Source organism: Lissotriton vulgaris, chromosome 7, assembly GCF_964263255.1.
Source record: "Lissotriton vulgaris chromosome 7, aLisVul1.2, whole genome shotgun sequence".
Taxonomy (NCBI): Eukaryota; Metazoa; Chordata; class Amphibia; order Caudata; family Salamandridae; genus Lissotriton; species Lissotriton vulgaris.
In genome coordinates, this window is record NC_141695.1 from 148,270,870 (window position 1) to 148,288,893 (window position 18,024).

The following is an 18,024-nucleotide window of genomic DNA, read 5'->3' on the forward strand; positions in this document are numbered from 1 at the left end:
GGTCATATGAAAGCACAAGAGAAGGAAAACAAGTGTCAAGTTTGTTTTCAATTGTGTTAAGTTTCTTGAGAGACAGAAGTGTGTAAAAAAGGATTTAAGAAGGGACCCTGATCATGTGAGGAGGCACATTTGCCAGAAGTACAGCAAGTCCTGGAGAGGACAATACCAGCAGGTCAGTAGAAAGACAAGTGGCTGATACACTAGCCAGCAAACCTAATATTCATAGAATCAGAAACAGATAGGGGCATAGAGGGGCATATTATCAAGCACGGCGTTAACATTATCGCCGCTTTAGCGGCAGAAAACTGCCGCTAAAGTGGCGATATTGGGCTTGATAATACCCCTTAGAGAATGACCATGTTCGCACCAGAACTTGGGCTTCTATGGGGAATATGGGCGTATTATCAAGCCCATTATCGCCGCTGTAGCTGCAGTTTTCTGCCGCTAAAGCGACGATATTGTTAACGCTGTTTCTTGATAATATGCCCCAGAGGCATTTGGGTCTGTGCATGAACTTAAGATACAAACAAGCTAGTAAGTGTCAGCGGCCTACTGCCCTATAGTTTTTTTAGCAATATGTAGCCCTGTTTTATGTCCATGTGGGCTGGTTTTTTGTGTTGATTTCACTGACATTGAAACTAACATAGTCTGCAGCAAACACAAAAGAATGCAGCTTCCCTTACCTTGCAAAATACCCCCAATACGGGCTTGTTTTGCCAATGTAGGTAACTTTTCGAGCTATCTGATAGAGAATGGGGGCCTCTTTTTCTTTGGTGCCCGGACTATTTTTTATACCAGTTTGATGCCGGTTACATTTGTTCATCATGTCAGGAGAACTGTAAAGTTAACAATGTATTAGTTTGATGCCTAGTGCATTATCATGGTGAGTGAGTCAGTACGTTCTGAGGTATGAGTTTTATCCAATGACAATGAATTGAGTTGTTCGACTCTAGCGGCGTGTCTTGGCTTCTTTCTCAGAAGGGGCCTGAATAGAGAGGAGGGACCCCCTTTGTTGTCTGGGGGCAGTGGGTCCTGTTTGGAGGCACGCAGAGATTCATTTATGCAAGTTCTTAGTTTGGTTGGTCTGCTGATGAGATCAATGTGGTGTGTACACGAGACCATAAGCAGGCATGGTCGGCTTTGGGCATGAGCGGGCCGGCCCGGGCCAGGTCACTAATCTTCAGTGGGGCTCATTGAGCCCTGTGCATTAAGGACTTGCCCATAGCAGTGCCCCCCTACCTTGGCTCCAGTCATTTAGTTTAAAGTTGTTCTAATAGGTTGCAAACGCTGTATTAAACACCCTGGGCCTCATTTATGAAAAGTGGCGCATTGCTGCCTCAAAACAGCGATGCGTCACTTTTCATTGCGCCGTCCTTGCGACACCAATGATGGATCATACTTACAGTACGCCGCATCATGGCGCAAGGAGTTACAGATACGTCAGTATTTCTGACGTATCTGTATGGCGCAAAAGGCACGCATTGCTAGAGTGTGTCACAAAAGTGACGCAACTCCAGCAATGTGTCCTTTCTCATGGGGCAAGCCCCATGTGAAAGGGCCTGCGTCAGTCTTACGCTTGCTGTGAGGCAGGCGTAAGAATTTGACGCATTTGTATCCTAGAAGTTGCGCAGTGAAATCCTGTAGATTTCACTGCGTCACTTCTATGACCTTTTCTTGCGTTAGAACGTCCCCCCCCCTGCTTACATTATACCTGCTGTAGGTATAATGTAGCCCAGGTGTTTATTTGGTGCAACAAGGCACATTTTTTACTCTGCTGTTGTGTCACAAAAAGTGACGCACTAGCCGCGTAAAAGTGACTCAGGGCCTCATAAATGAGGCCCCCTGTAAGCCCCTTCTCGTGTCCCGCCATCTTTCACCCCCTGCCGTTGACACACCAATACCCCCACCACAACAAACAACGTAACATCAACTAGCCTGACCGAAAAAAACCGTAGGCGATTCAGGTGACCTGGGAGAGGTGCAAGATGTTTGTGTTCACAGGCAAGTCACAAGCTGCAGTGAGGGAAGCAAATGTATTTTCTCCCAGGGCGCGCTCCAAGCAAGAGCTGGCTCTGGCAACAGGTGCTGCGTTCGATTGAATGCCAGGTGGGGGGGGGGGGGGGGGGGGGGTGAGGGTGAGGGATTGGAGGGAGAATGTTTCCTTCTCTCCAGGAGATAAATGCAGCATCCCCAGAGGTGTAGTTCACAGAAAAGCAGGCGACAGGCTTCAAGCAGACCCTCTCCATCACCAGGCACCTTCCTACAGCATCATGACATCACTTCTGACACTTTTCGGTTTCCTTGCTGCGGTCTTGTATGAGGGTGAGCTATGATCACTAAACTTTAAACTCCATTAATTCTGTATTTGTTGCAACTGTCCCTTTAGAACCGTGGCTTATTGCATGTTTATTCCACTCTCCATACTATATTACTAGAGGAAACATTGCAGCATGTAACATAAAACAAGTCAATTCCAAATGTGCTGAAGTCTAAGTAACTTACAACGCAATGGAACAAATTATAACATGTTGTGTTGGTTAGCTGATTTAGGAAATGTGCTCTGTGTTCAAACGAATATTCCACTTGGGATCTTTTCTTTGGATTCACACAGGACCGGAGTAGCCAAGAGGGCTCCGAATTAGAGCAGAAAGGGGGATTTTCAATGCTTCATTCATTATTCTTGTTTTAAACTCCTGATAGAGGTGTCCAAAATGAAAAATGCCGGAGAAAGAGCAGCCTAGAGTTACTAACACCTTGCACAGGTTGTGCATCATAAATGTTACGCAAACCCAGCACAAAGAAGTGTGGTGGTTTTTACTTTCCAAAGCAAATCAGGATTTGCGTTGGAAAAATTGCCTTCAATGTGACAAAGTAGTGTCCTGTGCAATTTTGTGCTACCTTTGCTTCTCTTTTATCTACCCATGGGGTTTGAAGGAAATCCCGAGCTCTTTATTTATAGACAAACATATGAGGCAGATGTACTAGTGGAACACGTTTGAAAAATGTCTCCATATTTTTCCAGCTTTGCATGTGTATTGCACTGTACAGCATGCACGCAAAGGGGGAAAAGAGACTATTGCATAGTTTCTGCACACACTCACACACACACACACATATAGACACTCACACATTGTGGTTCAAGGATGTTTGTGTTAAGTCATGACAGCTTAAAGGGCACCAAGCAAGGAGTGAGTAAAACATCACTATATCTTAGTAGAACTGCTGTTGTTATGCTTTTCCCCTTTTATGCAACACATCTCAGAAACTTTGGGTGCTGCACTGCTTTGTATGGAAAGTTAGTAAATCTAACCTTGTATACATATAGGGTACAGCCAGAAACATCTGGTTGCAACAAGTGTAAACATGATTGTTCAATGCACTTGCAATTGTTTTAACCCCTTTTTAACAATGCCAGATGATCCTCTGCAAAGCATTGGTTTTATCCAGGAAGCCGTACAAAATCTTTGAGGTAGACTCCAAAATAACACGGTTTGCAGGATTTCTTTGAATTGCATACAATTTCACCTGTACATTCTGTCTCTGGATACTCTATTTTCACCTACCTCCTATTCTAGCTTTGTTTGGTGACAATCAATTAAAATCTATTTCACATATACGTTTCTAAATGAATTACAAAGTTATGTTACACAGCATTTGTATAGAGCGTGTACACCAAAAATATTTCATTGCACTGAGAAAGAAGAGGGAAAAAAACAAACACAAGGAGATGATAGACAGAGCGCTGAAACTTTTCAGACACTTCACCCCCAGTCACAAATCTGGGTTGAATCCATCCTCGTTCTTTAGCTCACTACGCCACCTCAGTTCAGACCCAGCTATAACCAATTCAGTCTCAACCCTGTCCCTCATGGTAATAGTCCAGTCGAACTGCCAAGTCAGGGCTTTCCTGAAATGTAAATAAACATCCTGAGACTTTTTTTGGATAGCACCTCCATCAGCCAGGCTACTTGGATCCAGTGGTAAAGTGAGCAAGGGACCCACGTCTGAGCATACACTGCCAATTTAGGGCAAACACAAGGAGAAGATGGCCGGAGCACTGAAACTTTTCAGACAATCACTCCCAGTCACAGATCTGAGATGAATCCATCATCGTTCTTTAGCTCACTTCCCCACCTCAGTTCAGACCCATCTATATGCAAATCAGTCTTTACCATGTGCCTCATTGGAACAGTCCAGCCCGAACAACCAAGTCAGGGCTTCCATGAACCATTAAAATGCATCCTAGACAGGTTTTGGGGTAACACTCCTAATCAGCCAGGCTAGCTTGAATCCAGTGGCAAAGTGAGCAAGGGACCCACGTCTTGGCATACCCGGCCAACTTAGCGCGAACAAAGCAAGCACAAGGAGATGATGGACAGAGTGCGCAAACTTTTCAGACACTCACCCCCCGTCATAGATCTGATGTGAATCCATCATTTTTCTGTAGCACCACCTCAGTTCAGACCTAGCTATATGCAAATCAGCCTTGACCCTGTGCCTCATGTGAATAGTGGCATCCTAGAATTGGTGCAGTTAAATCTTGTAGATTGCACTGCGTTACTTTTTGGAGGCTTTCCTGAATGGGAACATACACACTGCATACATTACACCTGATGCAGGTATAATGTTAGGCAGATCTGTACAATGTGACCCATCTCCCTAGATGCATCACGTTGGGATGTATGACGTTACAACACATACTTTTACCACGCATGCTGTTACAACGCAAGTATTACAACGAAAACCTTTACAACGCATTACACTTGGGGGTGCTGGATAGTGAATAGGTTTATTTACTATTCCAACTCCAGTCCCCGTGGACACTAGGGAAGGTGTTGGATAGTAAATTAAAACTATTCCTTATTCTAGAGCGCCCCCCTGTGTAATGCGTTGTAATGGTTTTCGTTGTAATACATGCGTTGTAACAGCACTGCGTGGTAAAAGTTGCGTTGTAAAGGTTGCATACCATCACGTTGTAAATGGGCTGCATTTTTACGCTGCCGCTGTGTCACAAAAAGTGACACAACAGCAGTCCAAAAATGACGCAAGGGGCTGGTAAATCTGCCCCAAAATTCCTTGCACACAACAGGCAAGGCACACGCAATCACAATGCAAGCTTCAAAATCAAGGAACAGGTGTAGTATATGCCAGATTGTCTCTAGGAAAACATCAACAGTTCAAACTTCCCTCACATAAAAAGAAAAGGAATCACAAGGCAGCTTTACTTCATAAGTGGCATCTGGGACACATGTGAGCATTCCTCATACACAGAGCAAGTACAGAACAAGCATTTACAGTGTAGTGCAAGCCTCCTACTGCACACTTCATACAGAGAACATAGATTACATTGACTGAAATGTAGTATTCCATTACACATACCAGGTACAGCTTTAGTAACTTAGGGACGGATGTACGACCCATTTTTGCATGCGCAAATGGGTTTGCGAACCCATTTGCATATGCAAAAACATCATTGGCTATGTACAAAGCCTATTCATTCAAATACGGTCGCAAAACAGTCGCAATTGCCACCTACTTCAAGTAGATGGGAATGCATTGGCAAATGGCAAGAGGTCCCCAGGGGACCCCTTCCCTTTTGCAGATGCATGTGAAAGTATTTTTTAAGGGAAGGGAGTTGTCCCAGCGACCTCCGCCTGCCCTTAAATTATGAAACTAAAACATTTTTTTTTAAATGCATCCCGGCAGCATTTAAAAAAACCTGCTTTATTTCAAAGCAGTCCCAGACATGGTGGTCTGCTGAACCCAGCAGGCCACCATTCCTGGGAGGGCTGGCATTCCCAATGGGCTCGCAAATTGCGAGAGGCTCATTAATATTAATGAGCCTCTAAATTTGCAACCCCATTGGGAATCGCAAACAGTGTTAAAGACACTGTTCTACATTTTATTTTGCGCCTTGCAATTTGCTACTCGCAATTTGTCACAAATTTCGAGGCTCAAAATAAACTGGTCGTACATCTGGCCCATAAGATTTGAACTTCCCTCATTTACAGAACATATACGATATGGACACTAGAATTATAAGCTGCTAATCTGGGTTTATTTCTATCATGGAATATTAACATAAGGTATGTGTATATGTATGTATGCATGTAAGTACATGGAATTTCTTACAGCAAACTTAACCAAACAGAAGCAGAGATCTCTACATGGGCAAAGACACACATAAAGAAGACAAGTATTGCAAAAGGAACCTGGATTGTTGAAGGTTAAAGCATTGTGATTTGCAGGTAGATTCATCAAAGACCCGTTTTGCGAGTCTGTAATAGCGATTCATAAGGAATCGCTATTACAGACTCGCAAAACAGGATTCATGTAGGAATCGCAAAATTAAATGCGACTCCTACACATTCCTTATTTGCGATTAGCAAATTGCTAATCGCAAATAAGGAATAACTCCCCATTCATTCCTATGGGCCAAAAGGCCCATAGGAATGAATGGGGAGTATTCCTTATTTGCGATTAGCAATTTGCTAGTTGCAAATAAGATAGCGATTTAAAGGGTGCCAGGGGTGTCCAAAGGACACCCTGTAGCACCCCTTAAATGCAAATTCAAACAGGTGTTGTTTATTCCTCAAAGTCTTAGGAGATAAGGACCGAACACATGGAGAAATTAAATGATGGTATCAAACAATGTGATGAAGTGGAATAGTTACTTTCACTTATTTCAAAGCAGCTATTAGACCACATCTCCCTCAGAATGGCATGCTATGTTAATATCTGCCTAGGGAGGGTTTGTAATTAATCCCATCAAGATGGAATGTGATCCTAGTAGTCTCATACAGCCTGATTCATCATTGGAAAGTTTTGCGAGTCTGAAATAGCGATTCATAAGGAATCGCTATTCCAGACTCTCAACGTTTTGTATGAATAGCAATATTTTTTGCGATTCCTACAGATTCCTTATTTGCGATTAGCTAATTGCTAATCTCAAATAAGGAATAACTCCCCATTCATTTCTATGGGCCAAAAGGCCCATAGGAATGAATCGGGAGTATTCCTTATTTGCGATTAGCAATTAGCTAATCGCAAATAAGATAGCGATTTAAAGGGTGCCAGGGGGGTCCAGAGGACACCCTGTAGCACCCCTTAAATGCTAATTTAAACAGGTGTTGTGTGTGTGTGTGCAACATGCAACTTAGAAAAATGCTTTTAAAAGCATTTTTCCGAGTTTTCGCTATTTACCACGAGGTTTGACCTCGCGGTAAATAGCGGCCCGAATTTGCGATTTCGCAATTTGAAAATGGATGATGAATTGCATCTAATAATCTCAAATAGAGATTCCTTAAATGTAATTCCTCGCAAATTTGCGAATTCGCTATTATCGAGTTTTGCATTTGGGATGATGAATCCCAAATTCAAAAATTGCGCTCGCAAAGGGCCAGATTTTGAGAATCTGGCCCTTTGCGAGCGCAATTCACCTTCATGAATCTGGCTGTAAGTCTCTTCAAAGATACTGTCTCCAACCATGATGAAAGTCCTACAAGAGGTAGCGTTTTAAGATAAGGATGTTCAAGTTCCCACAGAGATTATGCACAATTATAGGAATGTTTAATTACACACTGAAAGGGTGTGTGAAATTAATCTTATTGAAGTTCCCACAAATATGGTGTGTGATTATAGTGCTGTTCAAGTCTGGACTGAGATAGCATGTGGTTACTGGGATGTTCCAGTCCCCAGAAAGGTGGTGTGTGATCATAGTGATATTCATTTCCCCACAGAGATAGTGTGTGGTTTCTGGGATGTTCAACTTCATACAGAGATAATGTGCGGTTACTGAGTTGGTCAAATCCCCATAGTTATAGGGTGTGGCTTTCTGGATGTTCACGTCTTCACTGAGTATTGTTGTATCCTGAAGGGCATTAGCTTCCACATATTCCAAAATGTGTTCGTTAACTTTTTTCTCCACAGGTTTAGAAGCCAAGGGGTCAGATGTACATACCTTTGTGTTTGTGATTACCTATTAGCAAAGTTTTGTGATTCAATGTAAGGTAATTGCAAATGGCGATGTACTACAGTGCATTTTACACTGTTTGCATATCCCAATGGGTCACAAACAGACCTACCTCATTAACCCCTTCGATGCTGATGACGAGCTCAGCTCGTCATCAGCCACAGGGGGCGTGTGCGGATGACGAGCTGAGCTCGTCATCTTACGCGGCTTTTAGAAAAAAGCTGCGTAGGGGAAAAATAACCGCCGCAGCGATGCGGTTAATAGTCATGAGGTAGGTCAATCAATCAATCAATCAAAGCATTTATATAGTGCACTACTCACCCAGAGGGTCTCAAGGCGCTAGGGGAGGGGGGTCCGCTACTGCTCGAACAGCCAGGTCTTGAGTTGCTTCCTGAAGGCGAGGTGGTCCTGGGTCAGGCGGAGGTGGGTCGGGAGGGAGTTCCATGTCTTGGCGGCGAGGTAGGAGAAGGACCGTCCCCCTGTGGTGGCTCTTCGGATGCGGGGGACGGTGGCGAGGGCGTGGCCGGTTGATCGAAGCTGGCGTGTGGGAGCATAGAGGTTGAGGCGGCTGTTGAGGTATCCTGGTCCTTGGTTGTGTAGGGCTTTGTGTGCGTGGGTGAGGAGTCGGAAGGTGATTCTTTTGTTGACCGGGAGCCAGTGCAGGTCTTCTCCAGGATGAAGCCCAGGTTGCGTGCGTGGTCTGTTGGTTTGGGTGCGCTGCCTAGGGCGGGGGGCCACCAGGAGTCGTCCCAGGCGGAGGGTGAGGATCCCAGGATGAGGACTTCTGTCTTGTCCGAATTCAGTTTCAGGCGGCTGTTCTTCATCCATTCGGCTACCTCTTTCATCCCTTCATGGAGGTTGGCTCTGGCGGTGGCGGGGTCATTGGTGAGGGAGAGAATCAGCTGGGTGTCGTCGGCGTAGGAGATGATGTTGAGGTTGTGCTCGCGTGCGATGTCTGCGAGGGGGCTCATGTACACGTTGAAGAGGGTTGGGCTGAGCGAGGAGCCTTGAGGAACGTCGCAGATGACTTCGGTGGCTTCAGATCTGAACGGGGGGAGGCGGACTCTCTGTGTCCTACCAGCGAGGAAGGAGATGATCCACTCCAGTGCCTTCTCCTGGATTCCGACGTTGCTGAGTCGCTGCACTAGTGTATGGTGGCAGACAGTGTCGAAGGCCGCGGAGAGGTCTAGGAGGATGAGGGCCGCTGTTTCTCCGTTGTCAAGCAGAGCTCGGATGTCATCGGTGGCTGCGATCAGGGCGGTCTCGGTGCTGTGGTTGGCCCGGAAGCCAGACTGCGAGAGGTCGAGGGATCCGTTCGTCTCGAGGAAGGCGGCCAGCTGCTTGTTGACGGTCTTCTCGATGACTTTTGCAGGAAACGGGAGCAGCGAGATGGGGCGGTAGTTCTTGAGGTCGGTGGGGTCGGCTGATGGCTTCTTTAGTAGAGCGCTGAGTTCTGCGTGCTTCCAGCTCTCCGGGAAGGTAGCGGTGTCGAAAGAGGTGTTGATGATGTCCCGCAGGTGGGGTGCGATGACAGCATCGGCCTTGTTGAAGACGTGGTGAGGGCAGGGGTCGGTAGGAGATCCGAAGTGGATGGAGTTCATTGTGCGGACGGTGTCTTCGGTGCTGATCGGGGTCCAGGCGCGGAGGGTGGTGGTGGGGGGCGGTGGTTCGGTCGTGGCGTGCGTCGGTTGAGTGCTGAAGCTGTTGTGTATGTCCGCGATCTTGTTGTGGAAGTAGGAGGCGAGGGAGTTGAAGAGGTCTTGCGAAGGGGTGATGTCGTTGTTACCGGCGTTGGGGTATGAGAGCTCTTTAACGATGTTGAAGAGTTCCTTGCTGTTGTGTGCGTTGTTGTCCAGTCGTTCCTTGAATGCGGTTTTCTTGGTGGCGTGGATGAGTTGGTGGTGTTTTCGGGTGGCGAGTTTGCTAGGCGGGGTCTTCAGAGGGGCGAGGTCGTCTGCGCAGTTGCTGATCCACTTCGCGAGGTTGGTGGTCGCTTGGCTGGGGTTCGTTGCGCTTGTGGGTGGGTTCTTGCTCAGGGCGGTCGCGAGCTTGTCGGCTTTGATCTTGTTCCAGCTTCTGCGTGCAACCTGTTGCTGGTGATGGTGGATCGTGGTCCTTCTGAAGCTGAAGTGGACGCAGCTGTGGTCCGTCCAGTGGAGTCCGGTGGTGTGGCTGAAGGCGATGTCCTTGCTGGATAAGAAGACGGGGTCGAGTGTGTGTCCGGCGTAGTGGGTGGGGGTGGTGACCAGCTGCTTGAGTCCGAGGTTGGCGATGTTGTCCAGCAGGGTGGTGGTGTTGCAGTCGTTGTTGTTCTCCGGGTGGAAGTTGAGGTCTCCGAGGAGGATGTAGTCAGCTGAGGGGAGGGCGTGCGGGCTGATGAAGTCGGCGATGTCTTCGCTGAATTGTGTGCGTGGTCCCGGGGGTCTGTAGATGAGGGTGCCTCTGAGGGTGGTCTTGGGGTTGATGTGGACCTGGAAGTGCAGGTGCTCGGCGGGTGCGAGGGTGTCGTCGGTGTTGGTCGTGATGCGGATGGTGTTCCTGTGGATGATGGCAATGCCTCCTCCGGTGTTGTTGATGCGGTCCCTTCGGATGATCTTGTAGCCGTCTGGGATGGCGATGGCGATGTCGGGCGCTGAAGAGGCGTTCATCCAGGTTTCCGTGAGGAAGGCGGCGTCTGGTGAAGTTGTGTCGAGCAGGTTCCAGAGCTCGACGGCGTGTCTGTGGACAGAGCGGGGGTTGAGCAGGATGCATATCAGGTGGCTGCTGCTGTTGCTCGTCTTGGGTGGCGCAGGAGTAGAGCAGGTCCGGATGCAGGTGAACTTGCAGGAGTAGCAGCAGAAGGGTCCGTGGGTGCGTCTCGGGGTGGCTCGGTAGCATCCTGGGATTCCGCCGGCGTTGAGTGCGTTGAGGGTGGCGGCGTTGTACGTCCGGCGGGTGGGCTGGGGTCTGCGGGGGCCAGGGGTCCTGGCGCTGGGCATGGTCCAGGCGCGGATGGGCGCAGACGGGCTTACCTTTGGCGCACCTTCGGCGCGCCTAGGGCGCGCCCGCTGCGCGTCAACGCTGCGCGTTTGCCACTCTGCCATATGAGGAGAGTGGGCGGGTGGAGCGAGGGAGGGGCAGCTGGGTGGCGGGGCGGCGAGTGGGAAGGGTCCAGGTGGAAGGGGCCGGGGCCGCAGGGGATCAGCGGCGGGGAGCGGGGAGGTGGCGGGAAACGCTGCGGGGGCACAGCGGGAAAAACGGCGGACTAAATACAGGGACAAACAAATAGAGAGAAATAGGCTGGGCACAGAAGGGCAGCAGGGGAAACAGCACCAACACAGAGGAAACAAAAACGAAATAACAGAGGCAGGGTACAACGTGCAACAGGGGAGAAAGTCGAGCAGACAGCAGGAGGCGGCGCTGCGCTACAGAGGCTGAGACCACGCCTGGTGGTCAGGGGCACAGCTGCAGGCAGCGGCGGGAGCGGGGCAGCCTGGGCACACCCACGGGGAGTGTGCGCGGTGCGTGGTGGTGTGACCGGCCCAGAGGGACAATTTGTGACCTATTGGGAATCACTAATTTCACAGGGATGCTGATCTGCTGGGGTCACAGACCACCATGTCTATGATTGCTCTAAAATAAAGCAATGTTTTTCTTTTTTTAAATGCAGCCCGTTTACCTTAACGGAAAATGGGATACTTTTCTAAAAAAACTGAAAAGATTTATTTTCATTACCTAAGAGCAGGCCTGCTTTTAAATAACATTTTTTCAATCATTCACATTTTTGTGATTGGGTTACCACCTACTTGAAGTTAGCAGTAAAATGCAAATGTTTTGCAAGTGCATTTCAGTCACAAAACATTCACACATTCCACTGCAGGTCTCTAATAGGAAGAGACCTCTTTCACACGCCCCTTCCTTATACTGAATCGCTAACCCATTTTGCGATTCTGTAATAGGTTATGGAATCACAAAATAGGGTTTTGTACATTTCAAAATGCTTTTTTGCAGGTGCAAACAGCCCAGGTCTGTGAATCGAGCCATTTGTTACCTAAAAAAGCTTTTTACATCTTGCCCAAGGTTAAGAGTGAAATAGGACAATGGTAGATGTACTAAGCACGTTTTCAGATGCCAGGAACAGAGGCCGGAGAAAAAGAAGAATTACATTGGGCAGTCAAGTTTAGAACTAGAATTTGTGCAGCTAATAGAAAGAAGCTGGAGAGACATGGGTCAAGGGGAAATCCTAATTTAACCTTTGATAAACTAGAATTGGTTTCAGACTTAGAGAGTAATTTGAATGCTTCCAGGGAGGAAAAGAAGATATAATCTATGTAACTCAAAGAGGTAAGTGGCTGTTGCGCTTCAAACTTCATATGAATAAGAAATCCTTTCCATACAGAAAGTGGATAAAATAGTACAAAATTATTGTAAGGAAGTGGAAGAAATAGTACTGACCATAGGATGCATAAAGCTTTTTATGTTTTTGAAATTCTCACAGGCAGGTTTTCCTGCATTGTCCCTTTTATTCATGAGGTAAGGCCATCGTGCAAAAGGACTGCAGATATGGCAATTCCTAATGGTGGACCTTTAAGTAATGTTATCTTTCAGAGAATGGAAGACTCTTCACTTCCATTCAGGAGCTTTCCATTCCCCTTTCATAATGCAAAGTTTATCATTATACCTTGGAGCTGAGTGGGATTTGCAATGGGAATGAAAGCATTGAAAAGAGATAATAGTGTCACAAGGTAATGTGATCTTGTTAATGAAGTTGATCTTAAATAAAGATATGTCATCACTAATGTTAATGAGAGCATCAAGTAATTTAATTTGCGAGGTTTTGGACCTGAAATGAAATGTGGAGCTTGTTTTATAGACAAATTTGCTTTAGAAACAAATGTTAATAAATAAAATACTGGGCATATTGATTTCAACAAAAAAGATTTATTGGAGGTTATCAGTAATCTTTATGTGAGTCAATGAAGATAAGGACCAATAGATGTACAGCCTTGGGCATAGGTAGAGAACCAATCTGATAAATGCCTAGTGAGGCCAGAATCTAAATCATAATCATCCAAGTGAAAATGTAGGTCTCCTATTACTGCAAAATAGGATGCTCTATTAATACATGGACCGGTGACATCTACAAGATTTCTACTGAACTGAAAGCCTTTCCCTGAAGGATGACAGATTAATGGACCTAGGAAAGTGATGGTGGGTTCAACTAAAAATCATCTAGTATTGTTGGAAAATGAGTTACTGCTTGTAACACAGTTTAAGTGGATCTATAAATAAATGGCAGGCTGCCACCTTGCAATGTAAATCCGTATTTGTACAGCACGAACAACTCAAGGCGTTGGGGGCCGTCGTGAAAATTGAGTGAGCTATTACCCAGAGTCACATTGTGCTGAGGTGAGCTGCCGCCAGAGACAGGGATCGAACCGTGAACCCTATGCTCCAAAGAAAGCTATATACACCCCCGCCGGCAGTCTCGTTTGGTTTCGGTTTTCTGGAAGGAACAAACACACAAGGTCCTGAGTGTAACTGTCCCTGTGAAACATATATCCTGTGACTACGCTTGTCCTTATCTGATACGCAAAATTACAAATAGAAGTATCGCTTCTATGGTGGCCCATGACTACATGAAGTGATACCTTGGCCACAAGCAGACCGATTCCTGTCTTTACCCTTCGGGGGGGCTTTTTATGCCTACCTTTGTGACTTCCCTGTACTGGCTTGTGGAAGCTGCGTTTAGAGTGTACCTATGTATCTTCTGATTCATATCGAGGATCCTCAGTATTTTAGGATACCTAATCCGCCTGGCTCAGACTCCAGGTTAAGAAAGTAGCCATTACCTCTCAAGACAGTTTCTTCAGCCCTGCCGTACACACTGTATTATGTACCAATAAATCTTTTGGATGACCACTCCTGGGACATGAATATTGATCATAGCATGAAATGTGTGCCCTGATGAAGGAATTTCTATTATGCTTCTGGAACTTTCTTCCGTGTGTATTTTGTATTTTTGTGAACTGTATATTTTTGTTTTCTGTAATGACTACTGGCCTTCACTCTTTGTAATTGAATGTATTTTGGATCCATTATATGTGCTTGATGTATTTGTTTCTAGGTTGCTGAATATATAGGGGTCGATTAGGATCGCGGACGGACTTGAGTCCGTCCGCGACCCCAGAGTATGAGGGAACGTCCGCATGGGCTGCGGCGTTCCCTCATGTGCGATTAGGATGTGACCGCCACCCTGGCGGTCACATCCTGGATATTTAACATTGCGGCGGGTGCTGCTTCAAGCAGCACCCGCCGCAATGTTAAAAGTGCATGTGTAACATTTACATGCACAAAGCGGCAGGCACCGCGCGGTGCCTGCCGCATTGTGCATGTAAATGCTGGGGGGTACCATAGGTACCCCCCATGTGCACCCCCCACCCACCAACACCCTGGGGGCCAGCAACGGGCCCCCCAAATCAAAAGTACACATGCTTTTCCACGGCGGAAAAACCGCCGCGGAAAAGCATGTTTTCAAATGCTTCCTAATTTGGCCGGCGGTGTCTGATAGACACTGCCAGCCAAATGAGAGCTTTTCCGCCGCGGTTGTAATCCGACCGCGGCGGAAAAGCAGCGGACAGAAACCAAGACCCACCAGCCATCGTAATGCGGCGGTGGGTCTTTGGTGAGTCCGCAGAGGATTTTCCGCCTCCGCCGGGCCGGAGGTGGCTTCCGCCGGCCCGGAGGAGGCGGAAAATCCTCCATCCTAATCGGCCCCATAGTGTGTATTTCTATTTTTGAATATTGTTAATTGTGGGCTGGATTTCTGTGTTTTATGAATATTTGTGTAATGTTGATATGATTACAGCGCAATGGGATATATTTTCTCTATGAATGAATATTTATGTGTTTTTGTCTGACCCTTTTTATAATAGGATAAAATATTTAATTATGATAAATAATAAAAAATCAGTTGAGCTGTTGTGTGGGTTAACTTTCAAAAACTTTTGAGCTACTGCCCTCTGTTTAATTAAGGTAGGGACATCTTGTGATGTTCTTTAGTTTTTTATCTTCCCTGGTTGGATGTTCCCTTAGAATTGTTTTTCTCAGGGTCCCTCTTTTGCTTATTTGGTTGGGAAAAAATAGTTACTGCTTGTAACACAGTTTAAGTGGATCTATAAATAAATGGCAGGCTGCCACCTTGTCAATGTAAATCCGTATTTGTACAGCACAAACAACTCAAGGTGCTGGGGGCCGTCGTGGAAATTAAGTGAGCTATTGCCCAGAGTCACATTGTGCTGAGCTGAGCTGCCGCCGGAGCCAGGGATCGAACTGTGAACCCTATGCTCCAAAGAAAGCTGCCCTGGCCGCTGCACCACACCTCTCCAATCATGGCACCTGAGATGAGTTATTAAATACCATTCAAATAGCTTCATCTACACAAGGAGCAGAAGAAGAGTGAAGGCAGGTTTCAGAGAAAAAGCACATCCAGGTTATAGGATGTAATAAAATCACCATAAGTCGAGTTTATGTTCAGGAAGGCATTGCACATTAACAGAAAAACAATTCAGGACATCGGGCAAAGGAACTGATTTAGTGGACATAAATGTACCAACTCTTCTATGGAAAATGAAACTATTGCTTCCAGAAAGGAACTTCAGAACTGCTGTTCAAGCCCTTCCGCTCTTTCATATTGATAGTGGTGAGGCCCTACTCTATGGCCTACCAGACGCCACACTGGCACCCCTTAATGGCATCCTACAAGCCACAGCACGTTTTATCCAGGGCCTGAAGAAATGAAATGAAATGAAATGAAATGAAATGAAATGAAATGAAAAATGAAAATGAAAAATGAAGAAATATTACCACCTCACTCTCATGCTGATGGAACTCAATTGAATCCATCTGCCAGAATTCACTATAATTTACAAGGCCATCACCGCCAGCATCACTGCTTACCTTGAAGACAAGATCATCAATTCTGGTGGTTCTTGGCACATCAGTAGCCAGGACACCATAATACTGCAGACTAAAAAGTGACTTCAGTATGCGGTATGAAAAAAGAAAAAAACACAGCAGGCTGTTTCTGGTCGTGGACCCAGGATCTGGATCATCCATCCATCAGGACTGTTCCGACTCTGCTCCAATTTAGAAACAATATCAAGACTTGCCTCTTAAAAGTCCAATACATCACTACACATTAATAGATGACAAACAACGTACCTCTCCTATCACTTGTTGGCCTTATGATTCTCCTTGACCATATACAGTACTCAACTGCTTCTTTTGGCTAGGTTCACGCTAAAATAATATAGAAAAACAACTTACTATTTGTGACAGGTACACATACATACAGACAGGTATTCAGATGGATATTAAAAAAGAAACTCTAGACCTCATCATCTCTAAAGGGTAGACCATCACCCTAGATTCAATTACCCCTTGAGATTGGTCCAACCACCATAGAATCTTCTTTTACATTAACAGGGAGGTTTTGGTGAGGAAGGCTCAACCATTGAAATCAAAGATATGGAAAAGAAACCTCTGCTAAATAAACCCTTATGTCCTAGCTGGCCAATGTAAATCTGCCCTCTCCGCCCAAACTGACTTGGTCGAGGTGCAATCACTCACGACACCTACAATTCGACAATCACCAACATCATAGATAACATTGCTCCACTCCAACATAAAAATGCCTCAACAAAAATTTCCAAACCATGGTATAATGACAACTTAAACACGGAATAATTCAAGTTTAGGGCAGTTGAATATTCCTGGCGATCCAATCCCTCCTCGGATCAACTAAAACTCCTCAGAGATGTCAAGAGCCTCTACAACAAACAAATCAAGAGTGTCAAGGCTGACTACTTCAGACACAAACTGGATCAAGCGGCAAACCGCCCCAAGAAACTGTTCGAATTGGTCAAACAGCAATCAGTCGTTGGTCCAAACCACTCTGAACCTGGTGGCAGCCCACCCTCTTGCGAGGAACTTGCAGCTTTCTTCTCTGAGAAATCGATACTCATCTCTGCTGACCTCGCCTCTAAGAAGGCTCTATTGCCTTCCTCAAGAGCTGCCACTCCCTTGACCCCTATGAAAAGGGCAAATCAACCACCGAGAATACCAAGAACAATGTGTCATGGGGCATCTTTACCCATTTAGTGAAAATGACATCCACAAGGTTCTTCAGAATATCAACCCTTCCAACCACTTCAGTGAATCAAGAATCCACTCATCCCCACCTGGACAAGGATTGTAAACACTGCTCTTTTACAAGGCACAATCCCCAATTGCCTAAAAGCAGCTCAGGTATCACCTATTCTAAGAAAAAAACCAACGCTGACAAATCTGATTTCAATAATTTCTGCCCCATTTCCAACATCCCCACCCTAGCAAAATTTCATGAAAAATGTGTACAAAATGTCTACAATCTCAACTTTGTGCTCACATAAAGAATGATCAACTCCTAGACCAGCGTCGATCTGTTTTTAGGAAGGGGTACACTCACATTATGGATGACATTTTAAAAATGCTTGACAAAAACAAATCCTGCCTCCTGATTCTCCTTGACCTTCCCTCTGCATTCGACACAGTTAATCATGACAATCACGTATCCATCCTGCAAAACAGAATGGGTTTTGCTCATCAGGTGCTACAATGGTTCTCGTCTTCCCTACATCACAGATCACATAGAGTCAAGGCAAACCACTCTCTCCCAGTCCCCTCCTGTACTCATGGGGTCCCCCAAGGGTCCGCTCTATCTCCTATCCTCTTCAACCTTTTCTTGGAACCTCTTGCTAACTCAATAAACTCCATGAACATTCTTTTCCACATGTATGCGGACAACACGCAACTCTATTTGAAAATCTCATCCCTGGAAAACATTATCTCTCTAACACTACCCTAACATCTACTCAAAATTGGTTAACGGAGAACCATCTCCTGCTTAACACTTTCAAAAAGGAATTCCTCCTCATCTTCCCTCTGAACCACATCCCCAAGCTAGACCTATGGCTGAGTCACCTCACTGCTTTCAATTGCACTCATCTCATCATAGACGCAGCCAAATCTCA

The 18,024-nt window shown here is 46.0% G+C and overlaps 1 protein-coding gene across 1 annotated transcript in view; it reads left to right on the top strand.

Annotated features, from left to right (window-relative positions):
- Positions 1–2,255: 2,255 nt before the first annotated feature.
- Positions 2,256–18,024, top strand: part of LOC147701028 (phospholipase A2 inhibitor and Ly6/PLAUR domain-containing protein-like) — a 207,752-nt gene continuing 191,983 nt past the window's right edge. Inside the window, exon 1 of the mRNA XM_086929840.1 lies at positions 2,256–2,322. Coding sequence (XP_086785966.1) covers positions 2,271–2,322 — 52 coding nt within the window. The 5' untranslated portion in view covers positions 2,256–2,270. The remainder of the gene's footprint in view (positions 2,323–18,024) is intronic.